Source organism: Ascidiella aspersa, chromosome 4 (genome assembly GCF_963924565.1).
Source record: "Ascidiella aspersa chromosome 4, kaAscAspe10.2, whole genome shotgun sequence".
In the NCBI taxonomy this organism is placed as follows: Eukaryota; Metazoa; Chordata; class Ascidiacea; order Phlebobranchia; family Ascidiidae; genus Ascidiella; species Ascidiella aspersa.
The window spans coordinates 28,298,208-28,315,506 of NC_139450.1; the positions used below are offsets into that span (position 1 = coordinate 28,298,208).

At 37.0% G+C, this 17,299-nt stretch overlaps 1 protein-coding gene across 1 annotated transcript; it reads right to left on the minus strand.

Moving 5' to 3' along the window:
* Positions 1-4,006: 4,006 nt before the first annotated feature.
* Positions 4,007-16,096, minus strand: LOC146157310 (uncharacterized). The gene is made up of 10 exons (XM_083388165.1): positions 16,033-16,096; positions 14,908-15,036; positions 13,526-13,657; positions 12,207-12,370; positions 10,885-10,999; positions 10,299-10,428; positions 9,778-9,926; positions 7,211-7,354; positions 5,985-6,190; positions 4,007-4,436 (listed from the first exon to the last, which is right to left on the minus strand). The coding sequence occupies exons 1-10, from the start codon at positions 16,085-16,087 to the stop codon at positions 4,347-4,349; spliced, it is 1,314 nt and encodes a 437-aa protein (XP_083244291.1). The 5' UTR covers positions 16,088-16,096; the 3' UTR covers positions 4,007-4,346.
* Positions 16,097-17,299: the final 1,203 nt, after the last annotated feature.

The window sequence follows — 17,299 nt, forward strand, 5'->3', positions numbered from 1 at the left end:
AGACAAGTCAATGTCAAGTCATTTAAAACAGCGACCAAGGTGCACTTATGTCTAGTCATTTACTTAAGGCACAAAAATTCGTAAAGAGCCAAGTCTTTGTAATGCAAATATATAGAAGGGAAAAGGCAAAATAAACTACGTCCATGATTTAAAGTAGCTTACTTCACTTGATTAGCTAAGTTGGAGAAAGACTCCAACTCCTTCATATATATTACGTATAACATTGTAGTATTGACGTGCAATCATTTGTCCTGAGTGCATTTAGGTCGCTCAACTCAATGACTTGCCTTGACTTAAGTCTTTTGTTCAAAAATTATTTATCTCGTTTCACGTAAAACAATTTGCTTACTGTATGTTTTTGTTATTTTTAGTTGATATATTTCTCATACACAGATGATTCCAATTTTTTTTGTTTTAATGCCAATGACTTGACTTGAAGTTGACTTCCTCAGATATTGAATTGACTGGGACGAAAAAATTGACTTGGGCTTAGGTTGTTTATCAAATGACATTACTGCGTCTTGAGTCATCTTGAAATGACTTGTTTACATCACTGACGTATAGCCTAAATAGGACTTCCATCGCTCTACCCATCGAAATAAGGACGACTGAAGCTAATTTGGTTTTATTAATGAAAAGCCCTGAAATTTAGGATAATAGAAACGGGTCTAAACTTTTAGTTGTTACTTTCATTAAAATTTTAGGAAAAAAGCATGTAGGTCACATTTCTTTTAAACTGCAGAAAATATGTAGACCTTAAAAATAAAGACGATATGGCAGCTCTGCATATAAGTATTCAGATATAAACACACACACTATAGTACGACTAACCTTAGAATATAATAATTTATAGACATTGCTCTCTAAGGCATGGGATAGGCAGTGATCATTTCGTAACATGACTCGACTCTTGTCCCATGACTATGATAATCTAAATTCCTGTGTATTTTTATGCCACTAATCTCAAACTGAGATAGACAGGTTGGTTAATTAGGGTTCTCTTCTTAGGATTAGCTCATACAAAAATACCAATACTCCCTGTAAAATAAAGGCTAAATTCATAATTTGAAACAGCCGTAACCTGTACTTTCCTGTTTAATTATGTCGAGTTATAAGCCTGAATTGTTAAGACAGTTGCAGGACAATTTAAGAGTCGACTATTGTAGCGTAGAGTTAAAACTCCTCCAACAAACATAAAAGCACTAAAACACTTAACTAACCTTTCGGTGTAATTTACATTTTAATTAGTTTTATTTGTTTTAGTAGTCATTGAGAAATGAATAAGTGATACTCTGATGATAAATTTTCTTTATTAAAGTATTTGATTCTGCCTTCGGAGTAACTTAATACCGAATGGCTCTGGTTGATATGGTTTCATATTCCCTAATACTTTCAAAACAAATTAGTTTTCGTTGGGTGGTAACTGTTACAAAGTGTTTGAAAAGACACAGCCTTTCTGAATTAAGTTTAGATAGTTATACTCTAAACCAGCCTTTCGTAACCTGGGGTAAATTTCCTCGTTTTAGGGGTAAATCCAAGAATATGTATTCAAGCTCTGAATATTCTGGTTCCGTTATTTTCAACTAACCTATTCCCTGCATATCAAATATAAGGTACGAAACCGACTTAAACATGTTGCATCTGATATTCGTTAGGCGTTATCTACTACTTTACCAGGGTAGCCGTCGCACTGAATATTAACAGATGTATTTCGTTATGTGACTTTCGTTATTTTAATAAATGAGCTCCACTTTAAGGGGGTAAATATGATTTTCATCTTTGTTAAAAGGGTAAAACATACAAAAATGGTTAAGAACCCCTGCTCTAAACTTTTCCAAAATTCATCTTACTGAGACTAGTTCGTTGACCATGGCTACAATTTCTTGAAATCTCTGTCAAACCTAGCCTCAACATACTACACTAAAAATTTCCCAAAATATAAACGCAATTTCCCAAAGATAAACAAAGGGATTGAGACTCTTAGTCCAAAACACCTGTACGTAAACAACACAAGACAACTACACAGCTCACAGTGCTATTGTGGAACAAAAACAATGCGGCTCGTCCACGACATTTCCCGTAAACGATCGAGCCTTCTGGCCAAAGGGCGCGAATTAAGCCCTCGAAAAAAGTCATCACAAGACGTTCGCGGCCCAAGTCGAGTGCCAGGCAAGGAGGCGATTCTTTTAACTTACGAGATCCGAGAAGTCGACCTTGCGCGTTTTCGTAGCCTACGTCACGACTTCGAGTTAACTTGCCCGGGGCCAAAACGCGCGTGCCAAAGCGCGAGAGTTTTGTTGCGTAAGAGCGCGCGTGCTGACGATTGTGACAACAGGTCGGCGAGCGGGCGGCATGTGCGATTTCGTGGCAATATGTAATGGCTTTGAACTTGGCCAACGCGCCGCCCGCCTTGTACCGCCTGCGTATGACGGGGGAAGATAGGTGGACTCCCTCGGATAACAGGGCGTTGTGAATATCGGAAGGACCTTGGTTTAGTGTTATATATCTTTGCGAAAGTTTGGCTGTGCTCTTTTTCTGTTCTGTGTTCTAGGAAAAATGTAGGCTACTGTATTTTACCGTATATTGATGGCCTTTTCGTTGCTTAACCGGTAAAAAGTGAAGTAAAAATAAAATAAAAATGATACGTTACAAAAAAATATTATGCCAAGGTTTTACGCTATAAATTTATGTAATAAAATTATAAAATAACCTGCAAGTGGCCATTGGTTAATGTTTTTAACTGGTAAAAAAACAAAAAAAAATCAAAATAATACCTTACGAAAACTTATTATGCCTAAGTTTGCGCGATAAATTTTTGTAATAAAGTTATTAAATACCCTTCTTAGCCTTGGCAAAGCTTTACAGTAGACCATGATACCCTTTTGTGGAGTTTTTATTATGGAATTATTTATTATTACTTATTTACCTAACGGTAAATCCGACTCTTGTCACACTGCACTTTTACCGGAAAAGAGGGACTTAAATAAGCAACCGTTTAGGAACATTTTTACTTTGGTTTGTATAACAAACTCGTGAATTTTTTTGAAACCATTTGTTATTTATATTTGTTTGAAATATGGTAAAATTTAAGTTGCAAATCAGGTCACTTTAAGTTTTACTTTGTTATCTGTATGTTCAAAAACAGGGATACACATAATTTAATGCGAAAGAAATAGGCTATTGTCCAATGTAACACGAAACTATTGAATTTATTTGAATAACAACGATAAAAAAATATCGAAACTTGAAAAGTTTCCAGTTATTACCGGTTTTTCAGCCAGCCACGGCCAAGTGTCAAGGTTTAGAAAATTGGCGAGAACGTCAAACCGGCTGGAAGCGGTCAATGCGGCGAATGATTCCCTGTTATGAAGCTACTCGCGCCTTGCCTATACGTTTATCTTTGGGCTAATCTAAGCTGCGACGCATTTGAGGAGAATATACTTGATGTTTTTACGCGTCAACAAATTGCCACAAAAAGTTGGCCTTCTATTTTCGGGTAAATGGCAAAGCGCAACTGCTGCATTTTTTAGAAAACTTCTAGGGTTTTTCCTTGCCGAATGGTTTCTACCGGCAAAGTGTTTAGTATTAGATTACAAATTTCTTTTTACAGTGTGCGGTCTTGAAATATTTTGTTTTAAAAGTTTAAAAACAAGCCGGATTTAGGTTTACTGACGTGCTATAAACTGTTTAGGTATAAACTGTTTACATGTGAAAACTGCATACAATGTAACACAATATATTCGTAAAGTGTGTGTATATTACGCAATCGCTGTGAGTCAAAATATCGAACAAATATGGCATCACGCAAAATAACAAAACTATATTAAAAAACATTAACTTTTATCAACCTTTCTTAAGATTTCATCAACTTTTTGACTTTAAACAAATTCAATTCCGTTATCTTGTCAAATAGGATCTTTAAAATGAAGAGTGTTTATGTTTCTGGAGTGCAAGAATTAACGACAAATAGATTAATTCCATAACAAAATATGTCAAATTGTATAGTCGATTATTTGTTATTCCACATCCCCCCTCCAAAAACAAGTCTGAAAGAAGCTAATTGAAAAGCGCTGTTCTAAATATGACAGCATGATCGTACAATAAACTATGTTTTCTTTTTTAAAATATGATAAAATATTCAATGTTAAACCAACAATAATCCTCTACAATGCTTTTGATACTATTTACGATCAGAATACAGTCAAAACGCTGTACAACTCACAACCCGAAATCTCAAAACATAGCGAATAAACTCTTTAAACAAGGTCCCGACAAATTAAAAGAAGACAACAACAAGCGAGTCGCAGCAGCAGTGCCGAAACATCTCGCGCGCGGCCTTTGTGACGTCACGGGAGCTCTTCAATCGTCACGACCGATTCGTTGGCCTCTCTCGAGATGGTCGGAATAACCCCTCGAGTGCGTCTCTTGTGAGGGATCTGCCAAGGCGAGAAAACACTTAAGCGTATGACTATATGAAAGAAACACACATAGGTGTTCAACAACAGTGATATAGCCCTTCTTGTTAGTCTACAATGGCTTTCGGTGTACTATGATACCTAAGCTGTAATCTTTGGTTAAATCGCAGCTTTACACGGGCTTAGATCACTGTTGGTGAAGCTAGTCTGCGATGGCTTTCGGTGTACTTATGATTAAATGTGCGAAGATGGCTCAAGTGTTGTATTGACTTGAGTCAATTGCTTTACTTACGTCCACTTAAGTCACTCTTTTAAATGATTGACTTTAATATATGACTTGAGCCATTGTGTTTTCATTTCAAAGGGGTGTTTTCATTCAATATTTTTGAGAAAATTCAATTAGTTTTCACCCAAGTTCTGCTTGTAACACAGTTTGTTCGAATTGATACGTGTTTGTTTTTTGCTAATTAAAATTTCGTTTAATATCGTATGATCCATTTTAATACCTTAACTTTCTGATTTGATACAAATTACTCGGACTAGCTATGACAAAAGGCGTGTTATTTTACTTGTAATTTTTTGCAAATATTGTAACTTGGAGTAAACCATTTCAAAATGACTTGTTTTTGCAACAATAAATAGCAAACGGCTAAAGTTGCTTGTTAAAAAAAATATGTTTTGCCAACTTTGTTCAAAGCCATTTTTGCTGCTTTCTGGTGGACGCTGACCGCTGAAACTTCTAGTGTTTCACTTCTAACAATATTTAACGTCAGTGATCCAATAGGATAAAAGCCGCCTTTTGATTTTGCAACTTTTTAAAGCGCGTAAATTTTCTAACTTCGTTCACGTTGTTTCACTTTAGAGTTGGTATTGCTTTAGAACAGTTTTTAGGTTTTCTGATTTACAAAAAGAAGATTTGACTGGATAGCTAAGATTTGACTGGATAGGTTGTATTGGTACTCATAAAGTATTACAAAACAAAGACAAAAAAACATGTGGATTTACTGTTGTGAGGTTTTTCATCACTTACGCGTGTGTGCTACTAAAACGCTTCTCAGAAAACCTTATCCACCACATTAAATATCCAAGGGCGATTATAACGATGGAAAGTTACTTTTGGGTTATGTGTCAGTCCAAACACGTTTAGTTCGCGATAAAAAAATGAAGCAGTGTGCCACACATGTGACTTCATTTCAAATTTCTAAAACAGTTTGAGTCCACACAGCGATTTGGCTGTAGACACAAATAGAAAATTTTAAAACAATATGCTCCGATTTTAGACTAAAAAGATTTCCTTGAATAGGGCAAAACATGGCACAAAATCGAAGTAGACGACAAATTGTTACGATTACTTAGTTGAAGCTAGCAAGAAATATTATTTAAGTTGGACATGACCTTGTGATTCCCTTTGGATCCGCCTCTGTAGGCCTAAGTCACTTGTATTTATAGTTAAAGTAACATACCGAGCGTTAAAGTTTAGTTATCACTTGTCTAAGTTAAAGTAAGAAAGAGAGAATCTATCTGGAAGAAAATGTCATTTTAAGAAGAAGTGTTTGTTCCACAACTTACGGCGTAAGTTGCTGTTGCATCGTAATACCCACTCTTCTTTTCCCGTCTCCTCCTATACACGCAACACGCCACGATCACGATAATGACGATAAGTATCAGTATCGCCAGTACGATGACCACGATCAGCCAGCTGCTCAATCCAGCCACTAGGGGTCCATCGATAGTCGTTGTTGTTGGACTGATTGTCGAAGTGGGAGCGTATGTTCCTAGAAAGATTCACAAGTGATGCTTACTTGTGCTATACAAATGTTTAAACATCGGCCCCGTTTTCCAAAGTTGTGATTTAATAAAATGTGGCACAGGTTATTGCGCTGTTTGGCCTCCAAGTTTAACGAAGGTATACTTTTAATACGAAGTATGAATATCTAAGCCCATACAGAAGTATAGGTATCATTTTTAAAAACGTTTTAACCAGTTGTTCGAAACGTTCAAAATGCTACCTACTTCTGTATGAGATTTTCTATTCTTATTACGTCTTACTACAACCTCCAACCATTATGCTCCAAACAATATTTTCATGGTTTTATTTTGTTTTTGCCACATTTCATCGACTTATAAATCTGAAATCAGCGACTCTGACAAATACGTTGCTAGTTTTTTTTTTTTTTTTTTCATTAATTTTTTTCGACCGATCAAGTACACACCCATCGTAAAAAGCCACTTATAGGTGGTACGTGCCAGTAAACGTTAGAAAAAGAACTTTTTTTGAATGGTTTTAAAATCTGAAAGAAACCTATAGCCTAAATTTTGTTTCTAGAAATCAAATCATATTTGTTGTTCCTTTTTTTGCCTTGAAATGTTAGCGGGTGTTGCTGCTGCATTTCAGGTCATTACCGTTATCGATCGACTCGGTTCTAGAAATTTCTGTGGGGATGACGTAGGCCGACGTATATTGGTTTTGGCCGGAGGCGTTCAAGATGGCTGCAAAAAGAGAACGTATCGTTTTTCGTTTTTTTTTCTGGCAAAGGTCGCATTAGAAGCTGCGCCTTTCTGAGGTAAACCCGAAAAACTATTGGTGCTGCAACTTTTAGGGACTTTTTAACAAATTTCATTAAAACAGTGCGACGAGATGAGTCTTGTCTATATAGAGCCAACATAATGCAAACTATATTATTTCATAAGGTTTAATTACTATAGGTTATCCAATAAATTGTAAAGCACAACAGCTTTTGCCTCGTGGTCGGTCGTGTTTTCCGTTCTCTTTGCAAGTAAGGTCTCGCTCTTACCTTTCTTGTGATAGCACCACTTGTCGTACGTTGCTGATGTGTTTGGTCGGTAGCAACACAACCTTGACAAACAGGTCGTTTCGTCGATGCCTTCCCATCCGCATTCAATCCTCGAGTCACCTGTTTCCAAGTCGCACGTGAGGTCTATAAATAAACTACTGATGTTGAGTAACGAAAGCACTTGGTGTATTGCCGCGCGTATAAATGCCTTAAACCAGGGGTGGGCACCTTTTTTCTAGTCGCGGGCCTAACCAAACTAAGAAAGGTCTCTGAGGGCCGTTAAATATTAACTGGTATACTTCACGCATGTTATTATAACCGCAACGACAGTTAATCAAGGATAAAACTAGGGTATTTTGCAATTTACACTCGACGGAGGAACAAGATTAACGCAAAGCGCAAAATATTTTTTGCTTTTTCGTAGTTGAAATAGCTAAAAAATATGAATAATGACCTCGTGCCCAGTTTATGAAATAGGTCGCGGGCCGGATTATTTGTGTTGGCGATTTCCGGTAATAGCCTTACTAAGAAGGCACCCGGTTTTAATTTTATGTACGTCTTAAAGGTTGGTGAGTAGCCTACTACTATAGCAGGACTAGATCACATAATATAGGACCCATGTGGATTTTGTGGTCGAATTGCTGAAACAAAAATATACGGTGGTCGAAATGACAAGCAAAACACCTTAGAGTTAGTTATTTTAAAGTTTTACGTGCATTTTAATTGTTTTCATTTCTACTTTGACCTGATGAAGCACGGTTGTGCGAAAGCTTGTCGAGAATCAAATACAATTTGTCTTTATACAGTGCCACCTGATTTCTCTATTTAGAATTAGGACAAATACGGCCATATACAAAGATTATTTTAAAGTGCTTCAGTCTGCCTACAGAATTTCTTTGACGCAGCTTCCCATAATATATTCGCCTGTGATAACTTTTTTAAAGGTTACCTTGCATTATAGTCATGTTTTTCATAAAAATAAAGATATGACCAAAAACTGGACAGATCACACTTTTCATTACTGCTTTTTGGTTTTGTTGTTTTTATCTTTTTTAATATACGCCAATCGAATATAATTCATCGATTACACCAAAGCAGGCAAAGTTCCAAGCCCGAGGTTGTTTTGTCAGGCGTTCCAATAAACGATAATATAATACATGTCTAATGTCTAAACTTTGAACGTGTGCGGCCGGGCTTAGTTACATCAACATCTTTAATACGGAAAGTTCAGGAAAGTCGAAATGCGGAAAGTTTTGGGGAAATTTCGCACACCTGTTTTGGAAGTCGTCACAGATATTGCGCTGCCGTGTTGCAATTTTAATTTGTTTACCGCGTGAACTTTTGAAGAAATAAGCTGCTTCAAATCATCACGATTAAAGGTAAACTCGTCTAAATACATTTCAAACCAAAGCAAATTATTACTTGAGGAGGAAAAAAGTTTGTGGTTTAGATAAAAAGAGTTTGTCAACTAATAGATTTTACTATTAAATAACAACTTACTTTGGAAAATATTATTGAGTTTTGCTTTAACAATAACGGTTTACCAGGATTTTTAATGTGTACTAAAAATAAAAATGTTAAATTAATTATTATTTTTCACTTAACGTAATTGATGGAATTAACATAATAGGCTGTCTCCCTTTACATAATACTTAAAATAGGTAACTGTTGGATTAGTGCAAGTTACTTAGATGCCGTTTTTGAAAAAAGTAGGTATTATTATCGGATAATTTTTAATTTTGGGGGTTTTTCATGTTCGTTTAGATGCAAATTACTAGATCACTCTAGTGTTGCCGGTGACTAACTGATTCCAGTGCATAACTTCATTATTGAAAATAAATCTCTAGAGCAATACTTTTTTAACTTTTTCAGCCTGCCCCGAAAAAAGGAAAATAATTTAAGCGCCAAACGCTTTTACAAAATCATAGAATTAAAATTTACCAATTGTCCTACAAACCTACACTGTAAGGTAGGAGATAAATCATATCGTATTGTCTGTCATCTTATAAAGAGTGCATTCAAGTCGTGCAGGTTTAGCTATATGCCTTGTAGTTATACAAATAGGATTTTTTAAGTGCAAGAATGTTCGCCGCACCCTCAAAAACTCTCGTGGCACAATAATGTCCTGCTGCACGCAGTTTAATAATAATCGCTTCTCTATAGTGCAGTGTTTCGCAACCTTTTTTGGCTTGCGGCACCCTACAGAAATTATAAACAGTTCGCGGAACCCTTGCTCATATTTGTGCTGAGTGGTTAACTGTAACGTTACAATAAACGAGATTGAAACTACACATTAACTGTGCACACGGTTGAAAAAACCTTTTTAATTTCAGGCACTTTTATCGTTCACAAAAAATAGTATCAAGAAGCTCACCAATAGAGCAAATATTGGAAATCTAAACAATTTGAAATATCTCTCGGCACCCTTGGGTGTTAAAAATGGCACCCTAATTGAGAACCACTGCTATAGTGAGTAACGATGCTAAAATGGTTAAGAACGACTTCCGTAAAGTTTGCACTATTGTACCAACAACTCTCATTCTTGCAAAATCAAAAAAAGCTCTTACCTGTCGTGATGCCGTGGCCAATGTTGCAGGCGAACGTGGAACAGCAGAAGTGGCATAAGGCACCCGATACTCCAGGTCGGCACGAGTCCTTGTTGGACGACTCCAGTGTGGCGCACAGTTCCCTGGTCATGCAGCTACGAATCGCGTACCTGTTTAACCAGATAAAAGAACGGTGAACTAATGTAGACCGCTAAAGAGGTCAACAAACACTTCGTTAAAATTTTAATTTAGACTAATTTTAAGTTAAGAGTTAAGGGCGCCAAACTTTTGTGGATTGTTAAATGTATCTTAGGAAGGAATATAATTTATACAATAATTTGAATATAATTTATAGAATAAAAAAAATAATTTTATACAATGAAAAGTAATAGCCACAAGTTGTAATCCCTAAAGCAATTGAATAAATTAAAATTATTATCAACAATCCAAGTTCGTTATCCAAATTTGAAGTACAAGAGCTTATGTTTCACCAAATAGCTAACATGCGTAAACACACGTAACCAACAGCACATGTAACTCACGTCGATCCACCATCGACCGGGTAGTGGAGGGTCGTACCGCACATTTCTTCGTTGGCGGCGCACGCCTGCATCGAGGTCGCATTGAGGTCGAAAACTGTAGCGTTGGTCGTTAAGGCACACGCCAGAATAGCTTTAAACCAAAAAGGGACAAGTAAATTGCATTATTTTGAGTCAGGGGCGGATCCAGGTTGGAGGTGGATCAAGTAGCCCCCCAAAATGTATTTTTTTCCATATTTGTACTACTAAATGAAAAAATCTTGTGAGTTTTATCCCATTTTGATAATGTTCTAGTTTATAGCACAATAGAATTAGGCAACTTTAAATTTATGAAAGTAATCATCCACTATTAACAGTTTTTATTTTCTAAAATAAGTTTTGTGCTCTTCAAAACAGGCCCAGATATCGCACTAAGAAACAACTGAACAAACTTGCTTTGTTGTGTGGAATATTTTAATGCATTATTATATATAAAGTTTAATTTGGTGTTCGCAAAAATTATTTAACGCATAAAGTGTTCCGTGGCTCAAAAGGTTTAAAACACTGCATTATCGCACCAAAAAATCAAATAGGTTTACATGCCACTCACATGTGTGGTTAATGGTTTTCTGCTGGACACTCGCGCTTGCGCTGAAGCGCCCCATGTGGACGGATCGCACCTCGAACCAGTAGGAAACGTCCGATTCCAATCCTGGCACTGTGACCTGAATATAATAAACATACAACCTGATTAACACCATAGCGCGTAGTTTTCTATCATCACAAACACGTATGGAGATATTATAAGACCTGTACGTTTTCTTACGAAAACTGTATCGATCTGTTATGTAAGCTTGATAATGCACCTTAAAGCCAAAAAGGTCGAGTAAATCGACGTTTCGATAAATTCTTGCATCACCATCAGTTCATGTGACAGAAGTATATCCAAACCTCATTTATAAAAGGTGGAACGAGTTCTTGTTCTTAACGTTCAAAATGATACCTACTTCTGTATGGGCTTTGATATTCTTATTGCGTCTTACTACAACCTCCAACCATTATGCTCCAGAGTTCTTATCAGTTTGACTTTCTGACCATTTAATTTTAGAGCAATAATTAACACCTTGAGGTGTTGAACAGTTAGCCTACAGTGGTATTGACACTGTGTCAAGGTTGTACGTTTACAATTGAGCACTGTACTGAAAACTGAGGCAATCGGAACATTTAGGTACAAAATTGTGTGCGAAAGGATTACGAGAATTAACAGGGCTGATAGGAAAATGTAAACTCTGCAGCCTATAAAGGCGCTCACAAACTTATGCGAAAAGTTAAACTGTGTAACGGATCTATAGAACTCTAGCATTATTGGCAAAACCTAACATATCCTTATAGAGCAGGGGTTTTTAAACTTTTTTCACCGCGGACCCATAAAATTATTTTTTGCTTCGCGTGGACCCCTGTAGGCAAAAAAATTTAAAAAATGACGTCACAATCAAATATCCTGTCAGAAATATGCTGATGATTTAAGTAAAAGGAGTCTAACATTCAATGGTAAAACGTTTTATTTTTAGTTAAAATATTTTTTTAATTTGATTTTTTTTAAATGTACACTGATATTTCAGTTTGGCCTTCATGGACCCCCTGAAATTAGTTCACGGACCCCCAAGGGGTCCATGGACCCCAGTTTAAGAACCCCTGTTATAGAGTCTATCTTCAATTTTGTGCTATCTGTCACTCAGTTAAATGATACGCTGTACTTGAAACCGTGAAATGAACAAAAAGGCCTGACTTTTTTGCAAGAATGCTAAAATGCCACATTTTAGGGCGTCTGGAAAAAAAATAAGAACCGACACGGCAAAACTTCGTTCATTCGAAAACCTTTCAACTTAAGTAAATACCTATCTGACTGGGATTCGAACCAGTAATCCTCACCTCCTGTCCAGTGATGTTGGTGACCGATTGCACGTTCATGTTGTCTCCGACCTTATAGTAATCCACTTGGTAAGTGTAGACGTTGTTGCACTGGTAAGCCCACTTCAGCGTCATTGTTGTCGGACCAAATGACGACACTACCATTCCCTGGGGCACGTTTGGACCTAAGGGAAAAGCAAGGTGGTTAATTTTATATAGTACTTTGCTGCGATGACCGGTACTTGACATTTTGTTCCGATGCCGATTCCTGATATTTTGCACAAAAGGTTTCGCTTTCCGACCAAATTTCGTTATTACAGCAAAATAGATGAAGCTGAAAGTTCTAACGTATTTGTTGCTATAAGTCAAAATTCGCCTTAACCTTTGTGCGTTGAATTACTTTTTGTTGTCAATCTGCTGTTTTTTAATAACTTAACCATTTAAGGTAGAAAATCGCTGGGTTGGATTAAAATCATGTCTGAAATTCATAAACGTGGTAGCCCACCGGATCGGCAGCGATACCATCACAGTATCGGACCAGCAACAATCCCACCACTAGCATCTGGTGTCGGCTGCAATCCTAACTATTAGACATCCCTAGTACTGTGTTCATTATCAGAAAATAAAAGTAATCATGGCTTTTATTAAGCTATTTGTTGAGCCATGATTATAATCAAGTACAATCGCGTAGCCTAAGTGGTGGTTGCAACAAATACTCTTGTCACAGACGTGATTCTATTAATTTGGTATCTCAGTAAGAAATGGAATTTCGCATGCTACAAGTATGGCCCACCGATCCGGTAGCGGTTCTTCCGTAGCCAGGTTAAATTATTAAAGTTGGAAGAACCATGTATGCGATTTCGCTGTTGACCTCTTCGTTGTTTTTCGAGGGTGTTGACAAACTAAAAGTTAAGTCTGGTTGTGAGCTACAGAAAGTAAAACACTGAATCAGTTCGATTAAAACGGGTTAAATTCAAAATTTGGTATCGAATTTGCCACCACGAAACTAGATGAGTGAGTGGTTTTTAACAGAATACGGCTATTGGCGCCCTTCCATAGGCTAATTAAAAATCGACATTAATTTATATGCTTGTAAATTATTGTATGTTTTTGACCACCCATACATAACAATTAATAGCATCTTGATAATAAACTCGACACTGGATATGCATATAACAGTTTGACGACCTCGTATACCCTCGTTCCTGTCTGATATTATCGGACTTCCTTTTTAAAACCGCAGTTTTCGGCCACAACATTCTTGCCTTTGTAAAGCCTCTTGGATATATATTTCAACTTGGATATATATATGCATTTTTTGCTGTTGCAAGTTAACTTACGCCAGTTGACGAACGGGTCGGCCTGGTTGCAAAAGTCCGACTGGCAACACGAAAGCGAGTTGTCCAATGTGCAAAATAGTTCAGCGTTCTTCTGGCAATCGACGATGGTCGACGTCTGGCAGCCTTTTTGATCTAAGTAAGATTGGAATGTTTGTTATGGCGCATTCTAGGATATTCGGCAATATCGGATCGGTGCCGATACCCGATGCTAATAGGAAGTATCAGTACTTGTAGTGTTGTAATGATTTATTGACTTGAGAGGATTTAAGTCACAGTTTTTCAAGGACTTAAGTGACTTAAGTCTTTCGACCAAAATGACTTGACTTGACTGAGGTATTTTGGACCAATGATTTGACTTGGACTTAAGTCATTCTGATAAATAACTGCGCTAAAATTAGGTGTTCATGGCATTTAAATTGCCTTTGTCTGCATTAGCGACTTCACTGTTAGGCTTATTAACGCATTAAGGCAAAACCTTTTAAACAAGTTGTTCAATAACGGACATTGGAATTCATTCACCGAATGATTAAGGAAGCCGTGAAAACACACTTTAGAAAAATATTTTTTTTAAGCTTCAATCAAAGATAATTTTCCACAAACGGTCTCATACCGCCTGGCAAATTTCTTAATCCTCTATTTTTTTGGTTTGCTTTCAAGACGATGTTACACTCTTATTAGCCCGCGGCAATAAATTTGGTTACTGTTTTATTTAAATTAGTTTGTTATACGTCATAATTTTTCTGGCGTGTCCGACATTCGATGGCAGTGATTTGCCAGGAAGGAAATATTTTAGCCTAATCTTTGCAGTCTAATCTTTTGACATTTGCGTATAAACTATGCATTTAACTTTTGCAAACGTAAGAAACTATATCTCAAAAGTCATGGATGAATCGTTACTATTGGACTGTATGTGATTTTGCATGTTAACCATGACAAAATAAATCCATTTTTTATTTGCTTCATAGGCAATATTACCTTCTTTTTATAGGTTGCACATGAGCTTCTAAAACTTATAACGAGTTAATTTAATTCGTAATATTATATAAGTATCAGTTATTTAAAACTCTTTTCGTGTGTATTTTTTGCTATTTGTGTACTTTTGTCTTAAGCCTATTGATTTGCGTCACAACTGAAAAATATACACAGTTTAAGTTTTATTTGAAATTTTTGTAAAAATACAAAATTTAGACATAATATTTTATAAAACAAATATTTGTAGCACAATTTAAATTCAAAGATAAATAAACCTTTTCCTGTTAAAAAGTAGAAGGCAATTTTCGGGTAATTAATATACAGTAGTACAATGCAATCAGTGTTTTTCTTTGTGCGTGATAGAAAGCTACAAAATTCCTATAGCCTACATACAAAGTTTCTTTACTCACAAAATCTGGCGCCGAGATGCAGCCATGTGCGCGAATAACACCCGTTACCAATCCCGCAATTCCAGTTCAGAAAGCACTCAGCAAGGTTGGTCGTGGCGGTGCACAACTTGCACACACTGCCATCGCAACCTGTAGTAGAAATGTAGATTTAAAACGTGAGGTACCTTGCGGTTAACAGTTTGGATGTCCAATGTTTAGTACTCCGTGCCAACCGATATAATAATTGTAAAGCAATTCAGTATTACCAATGTCATCCCGGAATTGAGCTAGTTTTGATATTGCTACCTGGTGTGACAGCATTGACTTTAATACTACAACCGTATTTTAACTGGTCAGAACGCGGCCTGAAATGCTTTATAAGGAATCAGCATTTACAACGACAGACACACCTGTTGAACTTTTGCATCTGTTTTACGTGTAACACAAACTAGGGCTAAGGAGTCCCTTGAAAAAACCCGAATCCGACTCCCGAGTCCGACCCTGGCCAAAAAAGTAAGCTGAGTCCGACGCCGGCCCATGTGTGATCACGAGTTTCCAGCTCGGCTCCGACTCTAAATCCTGTATTCCGCCATTTACCGTAACTAAATACGGTGCATATTCAGCAATCCACTTACAGGGGTGGAATCCTAATCTCCTAAATACATACTCCACTCCTAATACATATCCACCATATGCTGTTCCACCTTTATAATCTACAGTTGGAGGCCATGTCAGTTTGAAAATCACGTACTGCGCATGTGAACGTCGGACTCGGGCCTCTAATAGTAGTTCTAAGTGACCTTACTCGATAAACAAACACATGGTCTATTCTTTGGAGAACGCTAGTTTTTGTGTAAAAGCCATACCGTTGCATTCCAATGAACAACGTATTCATCCCCAACTGAATTACTGCCCTTATAGGCTTACGAAATTTGCGCTAAGCCTAATCCATCGTACGTTTAGGACGCCGTAAATTTGTAGCCCGATCATAAAACATACATCAAATTAATAAAAATTGTGTGTTAGTTGTACGCTTTTTTAGGATGCATACATTTATTTTGGTATTTCTGTTTGCCCCTAGTTGTATTTATTCACTTCTTACGTTCTGGCCTGCACTTAACATTTCCTTTTGTAACAATAACACACCTGATATGAGCAAAACCGATGTAACCGTTAAAAGAATCGAGCAGAAATAATCCATATCGCTGTCCCGAACAATTCCAGATGCACGAATGGCGATTTACGGGCAGTTTGCAAAATATAAACCCGACCCATCTCGCCTTATTAGGCACCAAAAACCGAACCCAGTTTAGTGACGTCATCCAACATCAAACACAAATTGTGGCGAAAATTGGCGAACAGAAACTATGACATTTAAATCAATTTGGGACCGAAAAAATCTCCGAGTGCCCCCCGCGAACCCCAATTACCCACAATTGCCCCCTCGCCAGCGGCCATTTCAATGGGGCCATTGCGCTTTGATGTCGTTTTGGGTTACCGGCCTCTGTGAATAACTCAAAGGAGCTCTTCGTTCGTTTTAACGGCTTGTTATAACGTCGCATGTCAGGCCAGTTGGCCAGCCATGCGTTAAAATATAGTTTTCCTTGTGTTACGGAAACAGATTAAATCTCGTGACGCGCCAGGATGAATCAACCGGTTTTGTCGTACTGAAACTGTATGCAAAAAGGTATGCGGTTTATAACAGTATGCAAATGAACTGATTTCAACGAAAATGCGATGCCAAGAATTTAGTTTACATCCGGCAGTTCCCAGAATTCTAATTCTGTGGCCGTAATCAAACTACTGTGGAAAGAAATTATATGTAAATTTTAGAGCACTTAGAGATTCGCAGCGTATATTTCCAGCTGAATATTTTGCGTTGGATGGCCATAACACAACACTTGGGTAACTCAACGCAGAGTCGATATCACCTTGTTTGCAATCAATTGTTTCAAAGGCAATATTCGTATTATAAAAAACTGTGAATTTATCAACAACCTGACTTGGAAAGGTGACTGACTTAGATATAATTGCTACGAACCATCGATTGAGCGAATTTTATCAATGAAGCAGCAACAAATATCTCACTGAGAAGTGATAAACAAAATAACTGACATTTAGTTTCTTTCCGATTTTTGTATTTTTTAGTGAAATACCGGTTTAACTTGTAATGGAGCTATAAAAGAAATGCAATTTAGCAATATATATCAGAAAAAATTCATCAGAATTTTTTGGGGGTACGAAGATTGCTCTGACCTGACAAAGGGGTGCGAGCAGCAAATAAGGTTGAGAACCCCTGATCTAAATAGTTCACACGAAGCGCAAAACAGCATAAATTACTTTATTTTATTTTAAAAGTTGGATACGTTGTACTCACGCTACAGTCCACATATTGGAAATATGTAGAATGTGA